This window comes from Trichoderma aggressivum, assembly GCF_033847375.1.
Source record: "Trichoderma aggressivum f. europaeum strain CBS 100526 chromosome Unknown scaffold_017, whole genome shotgun sequence".
NCBI lineage: Eukaryota > Fungi > Ascomycota > Sordariomycetes > Hypocreales > Hypocreaceae > Trichoderma > Trichoderma aggressivum.
The window spans coordinates 342,264-362,857 of NW_026946383.1; the positions used below are offsets into that span (position 1 = coordinate 342,264).

Sequence of the window (20,594 nt, forward strand, 5' to 3'; positions counted from 1 at the left end):
GCGCCTGCCTAGTCCTGTTCATTCGTTTTGTTACTCGTCACATCGTCACCCATAATCCGCGCCTTTTCCTGCGCCAGGAACGCCTCCTGCTCCCTGGCGCTCTTGTCCAAGTCAAGAAACGACCAAATACCCACCGTGCTGACAATCGTCAACGCAAACAAAAAGTAAAACGGCGCGCTGTTGTTGCTGCCATTCGGCGTGGCGTCGATGATGGCGCTGCTGATAAGAGGGCCGATGAAGCTCGACGACTTGCCGATGATGTTGAAGATGGAGAAGAAGAGGAACTCGTGGCCCCGGGGCGTCACGGAGCTAATCATAATCTGCGAATAGCTGTACCACGGACACACAAACAGTCCGTAGAAGGCCTGGTAGACCCAGACCTCCCACTCGTTGTGGAAGCCGAACTTGTCCGTCCAGTTGCCAATCATGCCCCAGCCGTCGAGAAGGATGATGGACACCATGACTGCGTTGAACATGGTCTTGGCACTCAGGTTGAATTTCTTCTGGATCAGCCAAAAGGCGCCGATGCCGACGCCCTGCGCGACGATGCCGACGATGAGGAGGTACGTCAAGGTCAGTGTGTTGTAGCTGACGACGGAGTTTTGCAGCGTGGAGATGACCGTCACCGTCGTGTTGAGCGAGTCGCCCAGCAAAAAGTATCCGACAAGGAAGATGAGACTCTGCCTCAGTTGCTTAATCTGCGTCATGGCCTCGTACAGCTGCCAGAATCCAACCGTGACGATGTTGTAGCCAGGGGGGATCATCATGCCCGGGCGAGACTTCTCCACAAAGAACCACGGGATGGAGACAACCAGCCAGACGGCAGTAGCGAAAGCAATCAGCACAGAGAGTCCCCAGTTGTTGTTTTCGGCGCTGTCGTCCACATGGAGGCCAAACATGATGCCCACAATGATGGCCAGAATCACCACTTCACCCACTGACTGGATGTAGAAGGAAACATTGCTAAGCCGGCTGCGCTCCATTTCGTCGCGACGGTCTAGCTCCTCCAGTGTAATGTCGCCGGCTTCGTACGACAACCGAGAGTCCTTGAGCTTCGTAGTGTTGCGGGCGAGGGACGGGAAGGCCGCGGTCCAATATGTCAATGTCAGCTGGTAAGCAATCAAGCCGACAATGTAAAGGCCTGTGCCAATCTTCCACTGGTCGGGATGATGGACACCCAGCCAGCCAAACCCAATGCCATAGGCGATGATTGACCAGACAACCAGAATCCATCGACGGCCTGTTCCAAAATCGGCGTACGCGCCAATGATGAGGAACAGAGCAGCTTGCAGGGCAAAAGAGATGCCGTTGGCAAGCAGAACGATACTATTCACATCGCGGTAGCGGCCCGCAAACATGAGAAGGCCGGACTCTGGAGCAGCTTGGTCAAGCAGATTCTGAAAGGCCGTCGGGCCAAAGTTGAAAAGCGACAATCCGTTGGCGCCAATGTAGTAGCCGTACCAAGTCCAGATCTCCCACTTTGTCGTCGTGGGGACATCACCTTCACCCAAAGCCGGCATGACAGTCCCAGGAAGCTCGACCTCTACAGCTCGCTCCGGCTCAGAGAGCCCCCGTTTGGTATCGTCGTCCACATTCTGAGCAGGGCTCGACGTCTCGTTGGAGCGTGGCTCCAAGGCCGCCGCAGTTGAATCGACGGAGGACATTGTACGTGTGAGTGACACTGCTCCCAGGGGGCGGCGGGAGACAATGGGGTGAGTGATTAATAAAGTAAGAATAACATAAGAAATAGCTGGAAGGACGGCTTTTTATCTATTTTTTCCCATTCTCTGTATTGTCTCCTGGCGAACGAGCCAACGAGGGGGGGGCCCTTGAGGGGTTTAGCTCGTTCAATCAGAATCAGCAGCGTGCGCTCACAATGCTCTGGTGCCAACTGCCACTCTGGGGAGTTTGGTGAAACTTTGGTTGCATTGTGGATGTCTGGGCCCATATGGCTTAGAAGTTAGGCCGTCCTTTCCTGATTCCTTGCGTAGCTCGACATGGCGCCGGTTAATGCGGATAGCGATAGGAGAACGAGGGCGTTTGTGTCGTGCAAAGTGCTTTTCAATAGGAGCAGCGTGGATGTTAGCCACACGGATCCTTGCCCACCTACGTCACCGTGGGTGTAGCAATCCCTGCAAGGCTGGGCCTGGGCCCATAAAACAAGTTGGCCGGCCGCGGTATTTGCTCCGTTGGTGTTTCTCGCAACCGGCGTGAGAAGAGAGACGAGGACGGAGGACGAAGGAGAGACAAAGTCGGACGAGGTGGGAGCGGCCGGGAGTCGGCAAGGGAGCAGCAGCCATCGCCTCGACAGCTCAGCCCATCGGGCGTCTAATTAGAGTTGACCAGCAGCATGTCCTTGTTGGCGGGAGGGAGGTAGCGTTATACTCCGTTGGAGAGATCCGATGAGCGTAAAGGCTGGAGCGCCAACCCGGAGCAAGCAAGATCAGGGCCAAGAGGCTGCGGGCTGCATCTCCAATCTCACCCAAACGTCCCCGCCACTTCTCCGCCAAGCTAGGCCGTCTCTCGTCTGCTGCCGCCGTTTTGGTGAATCCACCGAAGGAGAAATTGGGAGGCGAGTTCGATCTCACGATCTCTCCCCGCATGAAAAGCCTCCACGTGCCACGGTGATGTGCATCTGGTGCTGTAACCGTTTCCGCGTCTTTGCGCAACGAGGCCCATCTACTGCTTCGGCCGTTGAATCTCTCCCATCGCATCTCCCAGAACAGACGCCATCCCGCGATTCAATAGGTATTACTCCTTTTGATCCCTCACGACGCACGGGTGTTCTTTTCCCCCTTTGCAACAGGCCACAATCCACCGAACTGCATGTGGATGCAGGCAGACGCCAGATAGTAACAACCGGTGTGCGAACCCTGAACCCGGCCCTTGCTGGTGAGGCGCACTCCGCTGCAAGCGTGCGATTCAGGCCAAAGCCAGCGGCGAGTTGTGCGATTTTGGCGCCTGCCATTGGCTGTCTGTGCTCGTGTTTCTGTCCGAGGGTCGAACAGCCCATGCGAATTCCGGTGAGTAATTTGCAGACCTGTCATTTTTCGTTTGTCTGTCGAGGGTTATGTTCCAAATCAATGTGGTTGCATCGGTGAACGTGGTGGCTGCCTGAGGTATCGCGCAAAAATAATTGGATGGCTGTCCATGCCATCTCGCCCTTATCTATCGGGTACTCCGTACAGGTACATGTCGCCTTGCTTCTTCAGCTACCCTGGAGCCATCAACCGAATTGCAAATTGCCAAACTGATATTGGCCCTTCAGCTCTTCTTTTGCTCACTAAAAAAGATGAGTTACTTAAAATACCAGAGCAATTCGGCCAGATTATACGGGCCACTCCATATAATTCTCGCTCTAGCCTGCCGCTGCTCCACCTATCAACGTTTTAGATCGCTTTAGTCCCTTCAATGCTTCGTACTGAGGCAATTCCATTCCAGGTTTTCTGTCTCATGTACAGCACTCGTTCTTGATTTTTTTTTTTCACCGTGAATTTCCTTTTCGGTATAATAAGCCCGTTAGTACTGTAGAGCGTTCGGATTTACGCCGAGAAGCCTATTAGTCAACTGGCCTAGTTTCAATCCTCGCCTAATATTGTAGTGTTGGATCGATCACTGCTGTGAAAGCTTTGATTTGGTGGAATAGCCATTGGTCCGTGACAATACCCACGAGGAAACATTTATAACATCGTAAGATATCTATAGGTATGCAGTGGGGATGTCTCTCTCATTATAGAAAAAGGAGAAAATGCGTTTTTATCAAGTATTTCCAACTATGATACCGCGCATCCACAGCAAATAGCTTACCATCGACACCAGAGGTTCAAGGAACTTGGGCCTCAGGTGGAATCATTACGCATATGGAATCATGATAGGCAGTCGGTTGAAGCGCGACCAATGCGTTGTTACCATCCCCCCATGTTCCATGCTCCCATCGGATGGTTTCTCTCAAACCAAGTGTCGCGAGGCGATGGCGGGCGCTGGGATATTATTTCCTCTTCCCTTCGACGTTTCTCCTCTGGGTAATCATGACGAACGCCGTAAAATGTGAACGTATCTGGTGCACTCGGGGGTCCAGGAACATCCATGAAGACTATATCTCGAGGGACAGTCACTATTAAGTGATCGTTGCTGATGAACTGAAATATGGGGGCAAATTTTCCGTCGATATCCTTCAAGCTGTATTTTTCGAGACCTGCTTGCTTCGGAGGAGAGAATAAGTCAAAATCGCAACCACAAGCGCTATCCAAGTACAAGTGACCCTCACTTTTCGTTTCCCTGGTAGGCGGTTGTTTAACCGTGACAGTGTCATCGCCTTCTTCGATGTAATAGAACTCGACATATTTAGTTGGATAGACCAAGGAATCGTAGCGATGATCAAAGTGGTCAAGGGAATACAAGTTAAAATGCTTGCCAGAGATGGAGTCGAGGGGTGATGGGATGTGTCCTTTGATCTCAGCTTGTTGCAGAGACTCATAAGCTGCCTGTACTTCCTCTACCCTGACGTTCTCCCATTTGCGCCAATGTTCCTTGTCTTTGTCTTCCTTCACCTTATAATCCCGTAGCTGCTGCTTCCGCTCTTTGCGTTCGTCTTTGAGTTCGTAGTAGTAATCAGCATCCGATCCATTGTATGATCTCTCCGAGCTATGCGATTGATCATCACAATCACATTCGCCGTCTTCGCTGTCGCAATCGCACCCCGATTCCGAGGGATTTTCGCCATCAATGTCGGAGAGGTCTTCATCAAAGTCTTCGGGGAAGACGTCACGATCCTCCTTGATGGTGAGGGCGACCAAGCGGTAATACCACGCCGGCAATTTTGGGCCAGGGGCCATTGTCGTAGTCAAATATTGCAGATAATTGTGGCGGTAAAGATTAAATCTCCAATTCTTGCGAGTTGGAAAATCTAGCTGGGTCGCGTCGCGTTCAGAATTGGTGGGGTTAGAATCTCCTCAATGATTTGCTATTACAGACGTGACTAACAACGCCCATTTCGCCCTCTACTGTACTCCGTAAAGTGTTCGGATTTACGCCGAGAAGTCTACTAGTACTTAGTCAATTGGCCGTGCTGGTTTCAGTCCTCGCGTAATACTGTGTTGTTGGATCTTTGCATTGAAAGCTTTGACTTGGTGGAATAGCAATTGGCCCATGACAATACTGACTCACGAGGGAATATTCATGAAATCGTATGATCGGAATAATAGGAGATGAAGTTGGTGTTGCTAAGTTTATTGACATTTTTTTTACTTCCTGATACTCGTGGCTGCTCGACTGTACTCCAAGGTGCCGGTTAGCTATGCAGAGTTTGCAGAAATGGCTGACAGCCTAAGTCTCAACAACCACCCTCTCTGCGTTATTCTTCATTTCAAATATATTTATCATAGACACATTAGTAAACTTCTGTTTCGATACGCTCAAGCACCGTATAATCTCAATGATCGCTGCCTAAGACCACGACCACATCTAACCACTTCTGTATAGTTGCTACCTAGAATTACTAGCTATAATCCCTCACCGGATGGCTTCTCTCCAATAATATATAATACTCAATTCTTCAACTCGATCACTAAATTGCCTCTGACTTCTCAATATGACTCTTCTCTCTGTTTTATTCAACTCCAAGAAGTAACAAAAAAAAAACATGGCGCCTTTCCAGAGGGACGACAGATTCTTCACCAAGGACTGGATCATCACGCTCCCCTCTCGCCCAGAACCAAATATCAAATTCATCCGCCTGACACCCGCCGAGACAGAAGCATTTATACGCTTCGCAGAAAAAGTGGTCATCCCCTCGGCCCTAAACACCGCCGAAGCCCCTCTTGCCGAGCCTCCAGCTCCAGCCCCCGTCCCTGGAGAAAGGATGCAGAGGAACTACGCCGATTCCCGGACCCGACACCACGCTCTCGACGTCTTCATGTCATTAGAGGGAAAGTTTGTAGGCTGGGGAGCTATCTATCAGATCACGCCCTCGGGCGAAAAGCCGAGCATCGCAAACGTAGCTATCAGACTAAGCCCTGAGATCCAGGGCAAAGGGCTGGGAAAGGTGCTGATGCAGGTCTTGCTGCGGTTGAGCAATGAAGTTGATGTGGATATCATTGAGGCGGGTACTATGAAGTATAATATTCCAATGAGAGCATTGGGGAAGAGTGTCGGCTTGGTCGAGATGGAGGAGGCGAAGGAGCTCCCTGGGCGAGGCGTTGTTGCTGATATACTGTTTAAGAATATTGAGAGGGAGAAGTGGAGAGATCTTGACATGGTGGTTGAGTTCAAGGACCAGGCTGTAAATGAATAAATGGGTATGTTATTAGCAGGTTGTAAAAAGGACTGTATTTAAGATTCTTAAGAAAAGGGTAGTCTTAATACGAGACACAGGCTACCGGATATCCAACACTCAACTTGGAGTACTGAATAACCACTCTCTTACAGCATTCCATTGATGGGCTAAGGATGGTATTGGTAGGGTAGGGGGGCGATGCGGTTGGATATAATATTCTTTAATTGTACTTTAGCGTACAAAAATTATTGATCTGTGCTTTTACAACCCACATACGCGTTTTCGACATATCAACGTGATGATCCGGCTGGACCCGTTCCCACTGGAGTGAGTAGATGCAAGGGTTTATAAGAACGTCATGAATACCACCAGCTAGCTGAATGGCACGTAGTCGTACTGCAAGTGATTGACAAGTTTCACATTTACAAGTACTACATTTGGTGAACTGAGCTATGTGCTAGGCTTCGGATATATACTCGTCATATAATACATGCTTAGCGAGAGAGTATAGCTGCTTTAGTAAGGAGGAATGAACATTCGAGATATACACGGAGAGGTAATGGTCCATCGTCTGTCAGACATACATCGAACCCCCCAAAAGAGTGTCTGACGTGAATGACCAAGCCAAATAAGTCTATTAAAGAACTTCGCCGGATCATCAGGTTCAAACCTTTGGCATCGCCGATCAAGAGGAGTTGCCATCCATCTAAGCACAATATCGAGGCTGGTAGTCTGAGTCCATGTGACTGTCTAGGCTTGCTTGTTGTGTATGTACAATAATTCGAATGGATATGACGTTGCGAAATATAATCCTAGTGGTTTCACTAAATTCCCTTGCTAGACACATGCATGACGATGCAGCCCACGATTGTTGATGGATGTTTGCCGAGTGGCGCCAGCCTTGCGCACCGCGCCAGCCTTGCTGATCATTGACAATCGTGGCATAAACATGGTTAAACCGGCGCCAGATTGACGAGGTTGAGAGGGGAAATATTCCGGAGGCGCCTAGAAGACCGATGCTGCATCAGCTCGTCATTGTATCCTGATTCTTGGGAATAAAACAGGATTAAGTTCAAAGTAGTCCGCTAAGACGTCGCGAGATCCGAGATGGAAGGGAGCTGGGAATTAGATGCTGATATGATACCCTTATCGCCGGTAAGCCACAGTTTGCTGGAGAAGCATTCCAATCGTCGGAGTTTTGTAAGCTTTATGTATCATAGCAACTAATAAAAGGATTGTTTGTCGATGCTATGATAAAACCATCGAACTCTGGTCAAATCAATCTTCAGCGGCATGCAGCAGACTTGGCTGATGGTCCCACTGTTGACCGTGGCATGTAGTTAAAAGACACACGATGTTACCACTCTTGCGGCAGATCACCTCCATTTTCTCATGATACTTCAACGACCAGACACAAGGTTATGTTCAGAATGACTTGCCATGTGGAACAAAAGACTCTGAAGCATTGGCGTACCTAAAATCCGGGGAAACTGGAGTGTGGCTATACCCGTCTCCAGAAGAACCACAGCGGCACCGACCCATTTGATCGGGTTGTGGGCAAAAAAAAGTCATGGCTCACGAGTCTTGCGGAGAATTCGACGGCCGTCGCTTCTGCCATCTTTTTTCCCATCGTCATAATGTTTCCGCCATTTAGAAATGCAGCGCCGATCACCATCACAAATCCCTGGCTGCATGCAGTTGAATGACGTCGCGCCCACGTCCGGAAATAGCTAAACGTCCTGGCCGGTGATTGGAGTGGCGGCGAGAGAAACAATCGGGAGAATCGAGCCAGAGCAGCGCTAGGCTGAGAAGGATGGCTTCCTGCGCAAATCATTTTACAGGAATCCAAGCCGGGCTTCTTTGCAATTACATCACCGGTTGGACGCCCATGGACTGCCGCCTTGAGTAACTCCGAAGAGGAGAGGGCCAACGGGCGTTTGCGAGAAAAGCTTCGAGTTTTGCTCGACGGACTGCGGCAGAATCTCCTCCGGATGGCACCGTTTCTGCACCGTCGTATGTGTTATGGAGTGTGGAGAATGAAAAACAGCCGTTTAGCAGAGGGCGAAGATGAAGTCATATCTTCATGTACTACTCGTACGAGTCTGTATGTCCATCACATTTTGGCTCACCTCCAAGGGTCTACGACTCCACGACCATGTGTTCTCCAGTCAATCAGTCTCCAGTTTCCCCGGCTTCTCAGTGGGTCAAGATGCCTCGTGGACGCAAGTGGGAAGCTGGAAACAAAGGCAAAAAGGAAACATCAAGACCAAGATCCGCTTTTTCGCCAGGCAACGACATTTCCTGCATAAAGACAGTCTGGAAAAGGTCAAGATATTCCCCCTACAGTACGCAATTCTCGTCACAACACCGTGTTGGGTGTCCAAGAGGATCCCTGGGAAACCAAGGTTTGCGATCCTGGGAAGCCCTCGCACGAGGTGATCGGCGTTGATGGCGGACAAGGCTGCTGGTGCCGGCCTTTAGAATGTGAAGAATCATTCGGGCAGCCAAGCACATAGTCTTTTGATGGCTAGACTGGGGGCGTCAGCCACCAAGTCGGGGAAGGATGGAGGGGATTGTGCATATGCAGTATGATATCGGGGGATGATACGGCGAGAGGATGTTGTTATAACAGTGAGGAGTGTCCTCTATCCCGGCGTTGGACTTGATCATCTCCTCTTGTGCTACATGACGTGCTTATAATGGTCCAGGCCCTACTTGAAGCTGTCAAAGTACCTGAAGCAATCCCCATTGAGCATCACATCGGCCTAGGAATAGGGATGCAGGTGCAGACATCTCTCTTGCCCATTGATTGTATCTCAGTTACACGTGCCTCTGCTTTGTAGCTTCAAAGTACCGCGTATCTCATCATCCCCAATCTCAGCTTCAACTTGACGCTTTATACGTCTTCATCATTGTATATTGGAATCAAGCATCCATATACACCATGGAGAAAGACGACAGCCAAATCTCTCAGGATGGCACTGAGAACGTCGAGCACGCGCCTCGGCGTGGCTCCTTCGCCAACATGGACAATCTCGCTGCCGTCTTCGAGAACCCCCTGAAGCAACGCACCAAAGAAGAGCTCCTAAAAGATGTTGATGAATTCTGTCGAATGCATGATCTCAACGACTACCTCGACGACTTCCGTAAGGGTGCCCTGGCCGCCCAGAGCCCGGAATCCATCCACATGCTGGAGGAACTCACTCCCGAGGACAAAAACATCATTGAACGAGAGCAGACGCACCGCTGGTCTCATCCATTCATGCTCTACTGGCTTTGCTGCATGTGCTCCATGGCTGCCGCAGTGCAGGGAATGGACGAGACGGTCAACAATGGTGCCCAAGCTTTGTATCTGGCCGATCTTGACATTGCAGGGCCCGGAGTCACTCGCTTCTCCCCCTCCATGCAGGATAACATTACTGGCCTAGTCGTTGGCGCTCCGTACCTCTGCTGCGCCATACTTGGCTGCTGGCTGACGGAGCCTTTGAACAAAGTTCTCGGACGAAGAGGAACAATCTTTCTCTCTTGCTTTATTGCTGCCGTTGCCTCTATTTGGGAGGGCGTGGCCAACTCTTGGGTGAATCTGTTCCTCGCTCGATTTGTTCTTGGTCTCGGCATCGGTCCCAAGTCGTCAACTGTGCCCGTTTACGCTGCTGAATGCAGTCCTGCGCCGATTCGAGGTGCCTTGGTCATGCGTGAGCACTCATCACACTTTCCCCCAATCAAATATCTGTCTTGAGACTAATCAGCCAACCTGTACAGAGTGGCAGATGTGGACTGCCTTTGGCATCATGCTCGGCAACATAATGGGTGTTGCGTTTGGTCCATCAACAGGCATCAAGCCCTCTCTCGGCTGGCGTCTTATGCTCGGCAGCACCGTCGTCTTGCCCCTGATTGTCTGTGCGCAGGTTTACCTTTGTCCCGAATCTCCTCGGTATGTTCTTCAATTCCACATTCATATCCCATTGAATTCACAGCCCGGCTAACCACCTACCAGTTGGTATATCCAACATAAAAAGGTCAAAAAGGCTTTCAGATCATTCCAGCGCCTGCGATACTCCAACATCCAAGCTGCTCGTGATACATATTATACCTATGTTGGAGTTGAGATTGAGCGCGAAGCGAATAGGGGCAAAAACCTCTTCACTCAGTTTGGCGAGCTTTTTACCGTCCCAAGAAACCGCCGGGCTACATGGGCCACATGGATTCTCATGTTTGGGTAAGTGGTAGATGTGATTTTCACACTGTCAAGACTCGCAAGCTAATACATATCGCTATTATAGTCAACAATTCTGTGGAGGTAAGAACTTTTACTCTTGACCTGTTTCATTATCTGGACATTCGTGACTGACTGTGCACAGTGAATATCATTGCTTACTACAGTACGACCATCTTCATCGAGTCCGGCTACTCTACCAACTCGGCCTTGCTTGCATCTATGGGCACCGGCATTCTCAACTTCGTGTTTGCCATCCCCGCAGTTTTTACCATTGACAGATGGGGCCGTCGAAACCTTTTGCTCTTTACGTTTCCCTTCCTGTGCCTCTTTTTGCTGTGGACTGGCATGTCGTTTTTCATCCCAGATGATGGTACCAAGAAGAGAGTCGGTATGGTTACAACGGGCATGTACCTCTTTGAGGTCTTTTATTCTCCGGGTGAAGGTCCAGTGCCGTTCACATACTCGGCAGAGGCCTTCCCAGTCCATGTCCGTGATGTGGGAATGTCATGGGCTACTGCGACCACTTGGTGTTTCAACTTCATTCTCTCTTTCACTTGGCCATCCATCTCTAGGGCGTTTACTGTCCAGGGGGCATTCGGATGGTATGCAGCTTGGTGTGCTGTCCTTTGGGTCTTCATCCTCCTATTTGTGCCTGAGACCAAGGCACTCACTCTTGAAGAGCTGGACCAGGTGTTTGGAGTAAGCACTCGCAAACACACGAGCTACCAGATTAAGAATGCTATGTGGCACTTTAGAACCTGGGTACTGCGACAAGAGCTGGAGCCTCTGCCTCCCTTTTACCGTCGTGCCGAAAGGCTCAATCATAAGTAGAGATGGGTTGCCGTGTAAGAGCAACACTAGGCCATATATTGGTCACACAAACATTACACTCGTCAAAGTGATGTGATGAGATAGGTAGCATCAGCGGCAAATGATGCTGCGTTTGACTTTTTGTCGTCTATATTTGGATGATGGGCTGTTTGCGTTATTATGATACCGAGTGCACCTACGAGTGTCACATTGTTAGTTGTATACAGTAACTGAAATGAAAATAATATTCACTTGTATGCTGACCAACATTCTCTCTTGCCGCCGAGCATGTGTTGTTGGGTATAAAATAAGAAGCGGGCGGTGATTTACATGGGTTCGAAACGCTGTTGGATGCTGCTGTTGTGTTGTTCGACTCGTCTTTGCAGGGGTCAAAGTCGGCCTTTTCGATGAGCAACTCACTGAGTGGTATAGAGACAGTAGGACTGCGAAAGATCCTTCAGAGATGGCTTCGTTAGACAGATTAGATGTTGTGCCTCTTACCCTCGTATAAGTAAGTACCGTCTCTTATATCCATCTGTATCTTCAGCATTTACCACATCTACCTACATGTACCGCATTCATTTTTATTTACTGCCTCTACAGAGCATCCGTGCTTGCTTTTATTACAGAATGGCCTCTGGCGGCCTCGCTAAATTTTATCTTCAGCAAGGGGATATTTGTTGTTGGTCGTTAGCTTCATCCTAGCGGTGGAGCCTACATGAGTAGTCTGAAATCCCCAGCAGCCAAGCCATGACCCTCTCGAATAGAAGCGCGCGGTTTCTTTGTAGTGTTGAAACCAAATGCGAGGTCTTGACTATTTCGAGCGTGGGATTGTGGTCCTCTCGTTTCAACGTTTGGCAGAGGCGCTTGGTGTTTGGTTGGTGATGGATGCTTGGGGCGGGTAAGGCAAATGGGGAATGCGGGAGGAGGTGAGGGTTTACGGGAGTCTGTTTGACGGCGGCTAGATGCAGGAGGCTCTACTTGGGGATATGGGGTGAATTTTGGTGAGGATTTGAGGGTGTGTTGCGTTGTGGAAGGGAATATATATAGATGGGCTGCTTCGTCAGGTAGGGATGGTGAGATTAGGCAGACATACATCAGCAAGTCAATCAGATAGACGAAATATCATCAATTTTCTTCTAATTTTGTTTATGCTAAGTACTATTTGTTACATTAATTATCAATCCTTCTTTGAAAGCTTTTAATATGCGGCTTCTCAACACCAAAACTCTCCAGATCGAACAATTCACCAACCATGGCGGCTATAACACCCTTCTGAAAAAGGGCAGTGATCTCACTGCCAAGCGCCCAACTCCTCGCTATGCCATCCTTTCTCACACATGGGGTGAAGGCGAAATCACCTTCCAAGACATGCGGGCCAAAGATCGCTCCGCAACTATGAAGAAGTGCGGGTGGAAGAAGCTCGAAGATAGCTGCAGGCGGGCGGCAACAGATGGCTTCCGGTATATCTGGAACGATACTTGTTGCATTGACAAGACCAGCTCTACAGAGTTGGCTGAAGCTATCAACTCCATGTTTCAGTGGTATAGAGAATCAGCCCTCTGTTATGCGTTCTTGGAGGATTGCCAAGGTCCTTTGCCTTATAAGACTGGTTCATCGTCCTCTGCTCTGCCCCGGTGGTATACTAGAGGATGGACGCTGCAGGAGCTTATTGCTCCCAAAGTGGTCCATTTCTATTCCAAGTCATGGCAATTTCTCGGCACCAAGGATGATCATTTAGCTGAGCTCTCAATGGTAACGGGCATTGACACTTATGCTCTTGGAGGTGGTGATTTGTCACGCATCAGTGTTGCGCGACGCATGAGCTGGGTTGCCAATCGTCAGACAACAGTGGCAGAGGACATGGCTTACAGCTTGATGGGCATATTCAACATTAGCATGCCACTTCTGTACGGAGAAGGAATAAAAGCATTTACACGACTGCAAGAGGAAATCATGCAAGAGACTGACGATCAGTCCGTGTTTGCATGGAACGACACCGATATGAGAGGAACTCGCCGAGGCGACTACGGCGAGGGCAACGGGTTGCTGGCACCCACCCCTTCTTTCTTTGCATCTTCATCATCACTTGCAAAGTTGTATATCCCACGGCCAGGGAGACGACAAACTACCGTCACGAGCCAGGGCGCTGTCGTGAACCTCCTTCTCTGCCATGATACCAGCTCTGGGTCCAACGACATCTTCTTCGCCATACTGGACTGCCAGGTTGGGCATATTCCGGGTGTTTTGGCCGGAATCCGCTTGAAGAGGACTGATGCCTCTGGAAACAACTTCTCGAGGATAGACACTTCGCAAATCTTCCAGTTTGCGCGCGTGGAAAGAGATGAAAGCGTGGCGATTGAGGGATTTGACCCAACGCAAGAACAAACGCAGCTGCTAGAAGTGACTTCACGTACGTAGAGAATGGTTTTTGCCTCCTCAAACATCGCGTTTATGTTAACCATCAGCCTCTTAGGTGCCGTCTTTCGCAATTGGGCTCCAAGGACTGTTCGCGTCCTGCAGGCCCCAGGTTCTCAACCACAGCTCCCGCCTGGATTCTGGCTCGTCGCACCGCAGAATGTTTCTTCATCTGCGGTCTCTGTTCAAGCGGCTTATCCAGTGAAATTGTGGGATTCTCACAACTGGTTGATGCAGCCTCCCAATTCCTCATCACTCACACCAAAGACGGGAGCTGTACAGCTTAAACTCAACGGGAAGCAGTACTTTCTCATATTTGGAGCGGCAAGTACGAGACAGGGATTAAAGCCTTGGTGTGCACTTGAGCAGAGCTCTGGGCGCATCTCGTTGGAGCAATGGTTTGCTCAATTCAAAGCTGAGATGGACAAGCCGAATGGCGGTGCAAGACGATCGCCAGATATTGATGCTACGATTCGCCTGGCAAAGGTCTCGGGGCATGATATGTATGTGATGCAGCTGCTCACACGATGAATGGTTTGCGTTTTGCTTTATTATTATTTTTTGGTCTTGTATACTATGACTAGTAAGGCGTATATGGATGGGATCTTGATTTGAATACATATGTTACTTTACCTGGCGTCTGTTTACAACTTTTCGCCTTTGAGAATCCTCTACTCATCGCCGGAATGCTACGTAAAAATGCACCACAGGCCTTCACATTATATCTAATATGCCGTATTTTGTCTTAAAAATTCATTATCGAAGTGCCACAGCCGTCAATCTAGGCTCAATCTCATTGTGATGAACTGCCGGATGTCGTGAGATGCAACGCGCCGAGTGACTCACAGACCCCAAGCTTGAGGCTTACTTGGGAGGCTGTGCAGCTCAGACTCAATATGCAGTCAGAATTATCTGATATAAGATCAAACAAACAGTATTCTTAATTCTCTTTATAATATCCTGAATGTTTTACACCAAGAGACAACTTATTAATCCCAAATCGACCAAGGCGATAACGTCGGGCTCCATCACATCATTAAAGACCCCCACATTGAGGCCGCAATATCAAACCCTTCAATTCAACCACAAACAGCTACAAATGGGCAAGACAAAGTCCATCGTGCTCGATGGCCGAACTGGAGAGGGCGGCGGTCAGCTCGTCCGGCTAGGCATTGCGCTGGCAGCGCTCACTGCACAATCCGTCGAAATAACGAATGTGCGAGGCAATCGGCCACGCGGTGGAGGTGAGTCCACACACATACAGGCTGAAAATATCCAGCCTCACTCTTCCAGACGAATCATGACAGCAAGATCACATGTACTAAACACTCGCATGGTCAGGCCTCAAGAACCAGCATGTGGCAGCCATCGAATGGCTCGCCAAAGTCACCGAAGCTGACGTCCAAGGCCTCAGCGTCGGCTCCAAGACTGTGAGATTCACGCCCACACGCCCCCCAACAGAGCTGTTCCAGCGAAGCATCGCCATCAGGACCGAATCAGGAGCCGCCAGCACAATGCTAGTCCTTCAGGCAATGTTGCCTTTTCTACTCTTCGCAGGTAGCGATACAAAGGAGCCCATTGTGGTGGAGCTGTCAGGCGGCACAAATGTTTCCTTCTCGCCGAGCTATGAATACTTTGACCAAGTATTGGCGCCGACGCTGGAAGAGCGGTTCGGCATACATATTGAACGACAGCTGAAAAGTCGTGGATGGAGTTTGGGGCCGCTGTCTAGGGGGTCTATTTGGCTCAGATTATACCCGATACCCAACGGCGAGAAGCTCAGGTTTGTGCCTCCGCCGCGGTATAGCTTCCCAGCCTCGTTTGAGGTGAAGAACGTTGATGTTAGCATCATCACGCCTATGCACTCGCATAGCAAGCTTCAAGAGACGGTAGTAGAGAACGTTGGAGCACTTTGGCCAAGTGCCGAAATCGACTTCAAAATCGTCGAAGACTCATGCAGCGACGCCCGCTGGTCGGTGCTTCTCGTGGCTCACTCAGCGGACGGCATCCGCTGGGCCAAAGACGTCCTGACATCCGCACCAAAGAAGACCAAGGATTACGATCGCTTCATCGCGCTTCTCTGCAAGAAACTGTGCAAAGACTTATACGCTGAAGTGTCTTTGGGTGGACAGGTGGACGAGCATCTACAGGACCAGCTCATCTGCTTCCAGGCGCTCTGCGACGGTCCATCGTCTTTCCCTCGGGGTGAAGAGCCCGTCAACGAGTCCCTAGACGGTCCGCTCGGCCCGCTGATCGACGCAATGGGTGAGCTGAACGTTGGAGAAGGCAGGATGAGGAGGGAAAAGACAGCTGGGCCGTTTGGCCATGGCTCGACGCATGCCAGGACGGCGCGCTGGGTCGTTGGCGAGCTTCTGCCCCGAGCCGAGTTTTACAACAAGGGAGACTTGGTGAAGGGCGTCGGCTTTTGCATGGAGTGAGTCATTCGGGACTGGCAATGCACGTTTAGCGTTACTAGTAGTATCCGTAAGAAGCAATGCATTGCGACATCAAAATCTACATGTAGTCTTGTTCTGCTTGGGTGCTTTTGTTTGGCGGATGTGATGAATACGTGTAAATGAGACATGCATCTCCTTCGATAGAGCAGCGTCGAACCATGTATGGAGGAGAGAGATTCAACCAAGACATTAGGATTACTCGGACTGGCTAATAAGACGATCCCCACATATGTGCTGCGAGAAAGAGAAATGAAAAAATAGAGGGAAAAAAGAGAAAACCCACTTGGTTCAGCCAGATCCTCCTCGCTTGCATCTCCAGATCTGGCCGCATGCATGGGTCATATCTCTCAGAGATTGTGACCTTCTGGAGGGTTCCATGTCGCTGTTGCTTTCGTTATCAACCGGTTCCATTCATTGTGTAAGTCGACGTAGTATTAGGCGTATTCCGTAGTATTCGCTCTTTTGTTGCCAGGGTTCGTCCTGCAATATTGATCACAACACATGCGTCAGAATAGCCTCGGGATTTATCAGCAAGCGCCCGGAGTTACATGAGGTTACCAAGAGTGATAGTGCTGTTGTTGCCAGGATGGAGCCGGCAGGACCCGCTGCGGGAGGAATATTAAACAGCGACCTCGGCCGAGACTCAAAGATGCGTACAAGTAGGCCATTATGCCCGTAAATGCCGTTGAGAAGTTGTTGGCGTTTTCATGAATCCCTCCCTGTGAGACTGAGTGAGACACTCTGCGCGAGAAAGAGGCGCTGTTAAAGTGGTCGAGTGTCTCTCGCTGAGTTTGAACTGCTTTATCCCACTTCTGCTATAGAACTCCAAATACCAGCTTCTTCCCACTGCGACCAGAGACAAGAATTCAGATTCTCGGCAGCATGGAGACGACAGCTCCTCCTCCAATGTCTGAGGCTGCGGCCATCACCGAGGCTGTCGCCAGTGCCAACAGGGACGAACATGCGACGACGGTCAGCGAAGCGTTGAGACGGTATCCCACTGCCATATTCTGGGCAATTGCAATGTCGTTTACTATTGGTAAGGCTGGCATCTTCAAGGTCCTTTATCTGGGAAAGTGAATGTTTGAATTGGCCTCGTGTGACTAATGATCATCTTGACAGTCATGGTGGGCTACGACACAATTCTGATGGGCAGTCTCATGGCATATCCCTCATTTGTCGAGAAATACGGCACATACCACCCGGAACTGGGAGCCAAAGTCATCTCAGGACCGTGGCAAGTAGGACTCAGCACAGCGGGATCCTGCGGAGGCGTCTTTGGCATGGTCATCAACGGCTTTGTTACCGAGAGATTCGGTCACCGCAGGGTCACAATGGTAGCTCTGACCATCATGACGGGCCTCATCTTTATTCCCTTCTTTGCGCCCAACGTTCACGTCTTGCTTGCCGGACAATGTCTTCTTGGTGCCATTTGGGGCATCTTTTCCATCATGGGAGCTGTATACTCGTCTGAGATATGTCCTCTTGTCCTCAGAGGCTACATGACTTCCTTCATCAACATCTGCTGGGTAATCGGCCAGCTCATCATTGCCGGCATCTTGCAGGGCCTCGTCAACAACACCACTAAATGGGCCTACAAAATCCCCTTTGCTGTCGAGTGGGTTTGGCCGGTTCCTCTCTTCGTCCTGGCATGGCTTGCTCCTGATTCTCCGTGGTGGCTCATTCGCCAGGGCCGAATCGAAGATGCAAGGCATTCCTTGAAACGGCTCTCCAGCGGCCTTGATGACGAGCAAATCAACCAAAAGATCCTCATGATGTACGAAACAAACAGACTCGAGCAGAAGATCAAGGCGGATGCGAGCTACTGGGACTGTCTTACAGGCGCCAACCTACGACGCACCGAGATTGCTTGTCTGTCGCTCTCGTCTCAAAGTCTGATTGGACAATCTCTGGCGTACAACGCTACATACTTCTTCGTACAAGCTGGCTTATCTGCTTCGGATGCCTATAAAATGAACTTTGGCAACATGGGCATCGCTTTTGTGGCAACGTGCATCTCGTGGGTTCTCATGACACACTTTGGCCGGCGAACTGTGCTTCTCAGCGGCTACACTTTCCTGACGCTGGATCTCCTCCTCATCGGCATCTTGTCCTATGCCTCGAACAATTCGGCTGCGAAATGGGGTCAGTCCGCTTTGGCGCTCGTCTGGCTGGCTGTCTACTCCGCAACTATCGGGCCACAAACATGGGCTGTGGCCTCAGAGGTTTCAGCAACAAGACTGAGAGCCAAGACGCTCTCCATTGCCGGCGTCGTTTACAACATTGTAAACATCGTCGACAACACCATCGAGCCATACTTGATCAACCCCACCGAGGCGAATCTCAAGGGAAAGACGGCCTTTGTCTGGTTCGGTATCAGTTTTCTGGTGACTATTTGGGCCATTTTTCGTATCCCGGAGACTCGAGGCAGGACATATGGAGAGATGGACGTCTTGTTTGAAAAGAAGGTCTCTGCGTGGAGATTTGCAACGGCTGAGGTGGTGGATGATATTACCATAATTGGAGACGACGAGGCAGAGGAAAAGGTTGAGGATGAAAAGAGGGAGTTGGCAGGGTATGAAACAGCGGCTACGATATCATGAGTTATGACTTTGACGATTGGATACTATATCAATGATGAAACAATAGATTACGAATATACCATCACTCTACTCTAATGCGTTGTATAATTCACACCCCTTCCACCCGGTGCTCTTCCTCTCTTCTACCCCATCGCCGAATTTTCTCTCCCCACAGCCAAAGAACGACGGGCAATGGAAAGCAAAAGACAACCCAAATCAGCGCCATCATGCTATTGCCCCAACCATAGCCGAATGTGCTATACAGCTTGGGAGCAAATGTCGGAAAAGCAAAGCCAAGAACGTAGGCCAAAACCCGTGTGGCAGCACTCGCAGACGCTCCATGTTCGACAAACTCATCCAGCTGATATGCAAGGAGCGTCTGGGGAACAATGACGGTCCCCAACGAAAAGATGACGGCGCCAATATCGACCACGGGCCAAGCAACTCTGCGTTCTGCTGCCCAGCCATACATGACCAAGCCAATAGGAAGCAAGACGATGCCGGATACTAAGTAAGGGACTCGAAACTCTGGTTTCCCTTGGCCTTTATTTCGTCGGTCACTCAGACGCCTGTACACCACATCCATCACTCGCCCACCGACTTGCGCCGCAAAGGTCATCGCAACAGCAATGGCAATGTAATGGAGGGCACTGATGGATGGAGTTTGCCCATACCGATCCATGAACATGGTTGCATACGTGCCAAGAAGCAGCGTATATATGGCAAAACTGAGAGCCATTACAAACGCAATGAGTTGGATGATTGGCCGCGTGAGCAAGAGACGAACAGGTCTCCAAATGCCTAAACCCAAACGCTTAGAGAACTCTGACCAAAAGGACTTTGTCAAAGCTTCTCGGGGTGTCACGGGCTTTCCCCTGGCTTTGCGACGGAGAAGAGCCGGGGTATAGGACTCTTTTATGTAGAGTATACCTACAAGAGTGATAACAGACGTAACAATACTCATGATATGAAAAATCCAGGGCCATTCGAGTAATTGCGTGACTATTCCACCCAATATAGGGCCGAGGGCCGGTCCTAGAGAAGGCAACAAAGCCGCTATTGAAGCTGCTTTCCCACGCTCTCTTTTGCCATACATGTCAGCCATTATTGGACCGGTAAGCTGTATTAACCAGTCAGTTATCACGGCTGAAACACGATGGCAATGCAAGAGAACATACAGTGACGCCAGCACAAGCACCAAAGCCAGCCATCAGCCTACTCAGGATCATCACGTTGACAGATTTCCCTACAGGACTTATTGCATTCCAAAGGATATACCACGTATTCCCAACTACCCAGATCCATTTCCGGCCGTGCATTTCGGAGATGGCAGCAACGACGAAAGGCCCAAATGCGATGCCGAGGAAATAGGTCGAGAATATCATTTGCGCTGACGACATGCCAATGTGCAAGTCGGATGAGATGTCGTTCAGCGCTGCCGAGATGATGCTGGCGGTCATGAGCGTTATAAGCTGAGACATGGAGAAAATGATGCCTGTTAGGACCTTGCGTGTAGAAGGCCAATTGTACGGATCGTTGGGATCATCCGGGCTATCCCAAGTGCTCTAGGTGGAAGTAAGCAATTGCCGTCTTGAGATGAGAACTAGAAATCCTTGACTCACTCCATACCGTTGTTTAAGGAGCTCTAGCCTTCTCAGTTGAGGGTCAATCTGAGGATCATCCTGCAGTTGTACCTCGGTGCTATCAGCAGCAGCGACTTTGAGATCCGCTCCACGTTTCTCTTCATCGCTGCATGCGGTGTCGCCTACATCTTGGGCTACGGTCGACATTGCGAGAGCAAAGAAAATACTCAAACAAAGAGATTTACAATGGCA

General features: G+C 50.1%; 8 protein-coding genes across 8 annotated transcripts; 5 read left to right on the plus strand and 3 right to left on the minus strand.

The window, feature by feature from the left end:
• Positions 1–8: 8 nt before the first annotated feature.
• Triagg1_5097 (uncharacterized protein) lies at positions 9–1,664 on the minus strand (the record flags this gene model as incomplete). The annotated part of the gene is made up of 1 exon (XM_062899573.1): positions 9–1,664. The coding sequence occupies one exon, from the start codon at positions 1,662–1,664 to the stop codon at positions 9–11; it is 1,656 nt and encodes a 551-aa protein (XP_062755922.1).
• Positions 1,665–3,905: 2,241 nt separating this feature from the next.
• Triagg1_5098 (uncharacterized protein) lies at positions 3,906–4,835 on the minus strand (the record flags this gene model as incomplete). The annotated part of the gene is made up of 1 exon (XM_062899574.1): positions 3,906–4,835. One exon carries the CDS (start codon positions 4,833–4,835, stop codon positions 3,906–3,908), a length of 930 nt encoding a protein of 309 aa, XP_062755923.1.
• An 806-nt stretch (positions 4,836–5,641) lies between these two features.
• Positions 5,642–6,292, plus strand: Triagg1_5099 (uncharacterized protein; the record flags this gene model as incomplete). The annotated part of the gene is made up of 1 exon (XM_062899577.1): positions 5,642–6,292. One exon carries the CDS (start codon positions 5,642–5,644, stop codon positions 6,290–6,292), a length of 651 nt encoding a protein of 216 aa, XP_062755924.1.
• Positions 6,293–9,218: 2,926 nt separating this feature from the next.
• Triagg1_5100 (uncharacterized protein) lies at positions 9,219–11,324 on the plus strand (the record flags this gene model as incomplete). Its single annotated transcript, XM_062899578.1, has 5 exons — positions 9,219–9,969; positions 10,037–10,208; positions 10,272–10,493; positions 10,558–10,574; positions 10,636–11,324. 5 exons carry the CDS (start codon positions 9,219–9,221, stop codon positions 11,322–11,324), a joined length of 1,851 nt encoding a protein of 616 aa, XP_062755925.1.
• Positions 11,325–12,509: 1,185 nt separating this feature from the next.
• Positions 12,510–14,252, plus strand: Triagg1_5101 (uncharacterized protein; the record flags this gene model as incomplete). Its single annotated transcript, XM_062899579.1, has 2 exons — positions 12,510–13,716; positions 13,780–14,252. The coding sequence occupies 2 exons, from the start codon at positions 12,510–12,512 to the stop codon at positions 14,250–14,252; spliced, it is 1,680 nt and encodes a 559-aa protein (XP_062755926.1).
• A 568-nt stretch (positions 14,253–14,820) lies between these two features.
• Positions 14,821–16,159, plus strand: Triagg1_5102 (uncharacterized protein; the record flags this gene model as incomplete). The annotated part of the gene is made up of 2 exons (XM_062899580.1): positions 14,821–14,965; positions 15,063–16,159. 2 exons carry the CDS (start codon positions 14,821–14,823, stop codon positions 16,157–16,159), a joined length of 1,242 nt encoding a protein of 413 aa, XP_062755927.1.
• Positions 16,160–17,059: 900 nt separating this feature from the next.
• Positions 17,060–18,780, plus strand: Triagg1_5103 (uncharacterized protein; the record flags this gene model as incomplete). The annotated part of the gene is made up of 2 exons (XM_062899581.1): positions 17,060–17,216; positions 17,300–18,780. The coding sequence occupies 2 exons, from the start codon at positions 17,060–17,062 to the stop codon at positions 18,778–18,780; spliced, it is 1,638 nt and encodes a 545-aa protein (XP_062755928.1).
• An 88-nt stretch (positions 18,781–18,868) lies between these two features.
• Positions 18,869–20,549, minus strand: Triagg1_5104 (uncharacterized protein; the record flags this gene model as incomplete). The annotated part of the gene is made up of 3 exons (XM_062899582.1): positions 18,869–19,879; positions 19,938–20,324; positions 20,382–20,549. 3 exons carry the CDS (start codon positions 20,547–20,549, stop codon positions 18,869–18,871), a joined length of 1,566 nt encoding a protein of 521 aa, XP_062755929.1.
• Between the last annotated feature and the right edge of the window lie 45 nt (positions 20,550–20,594).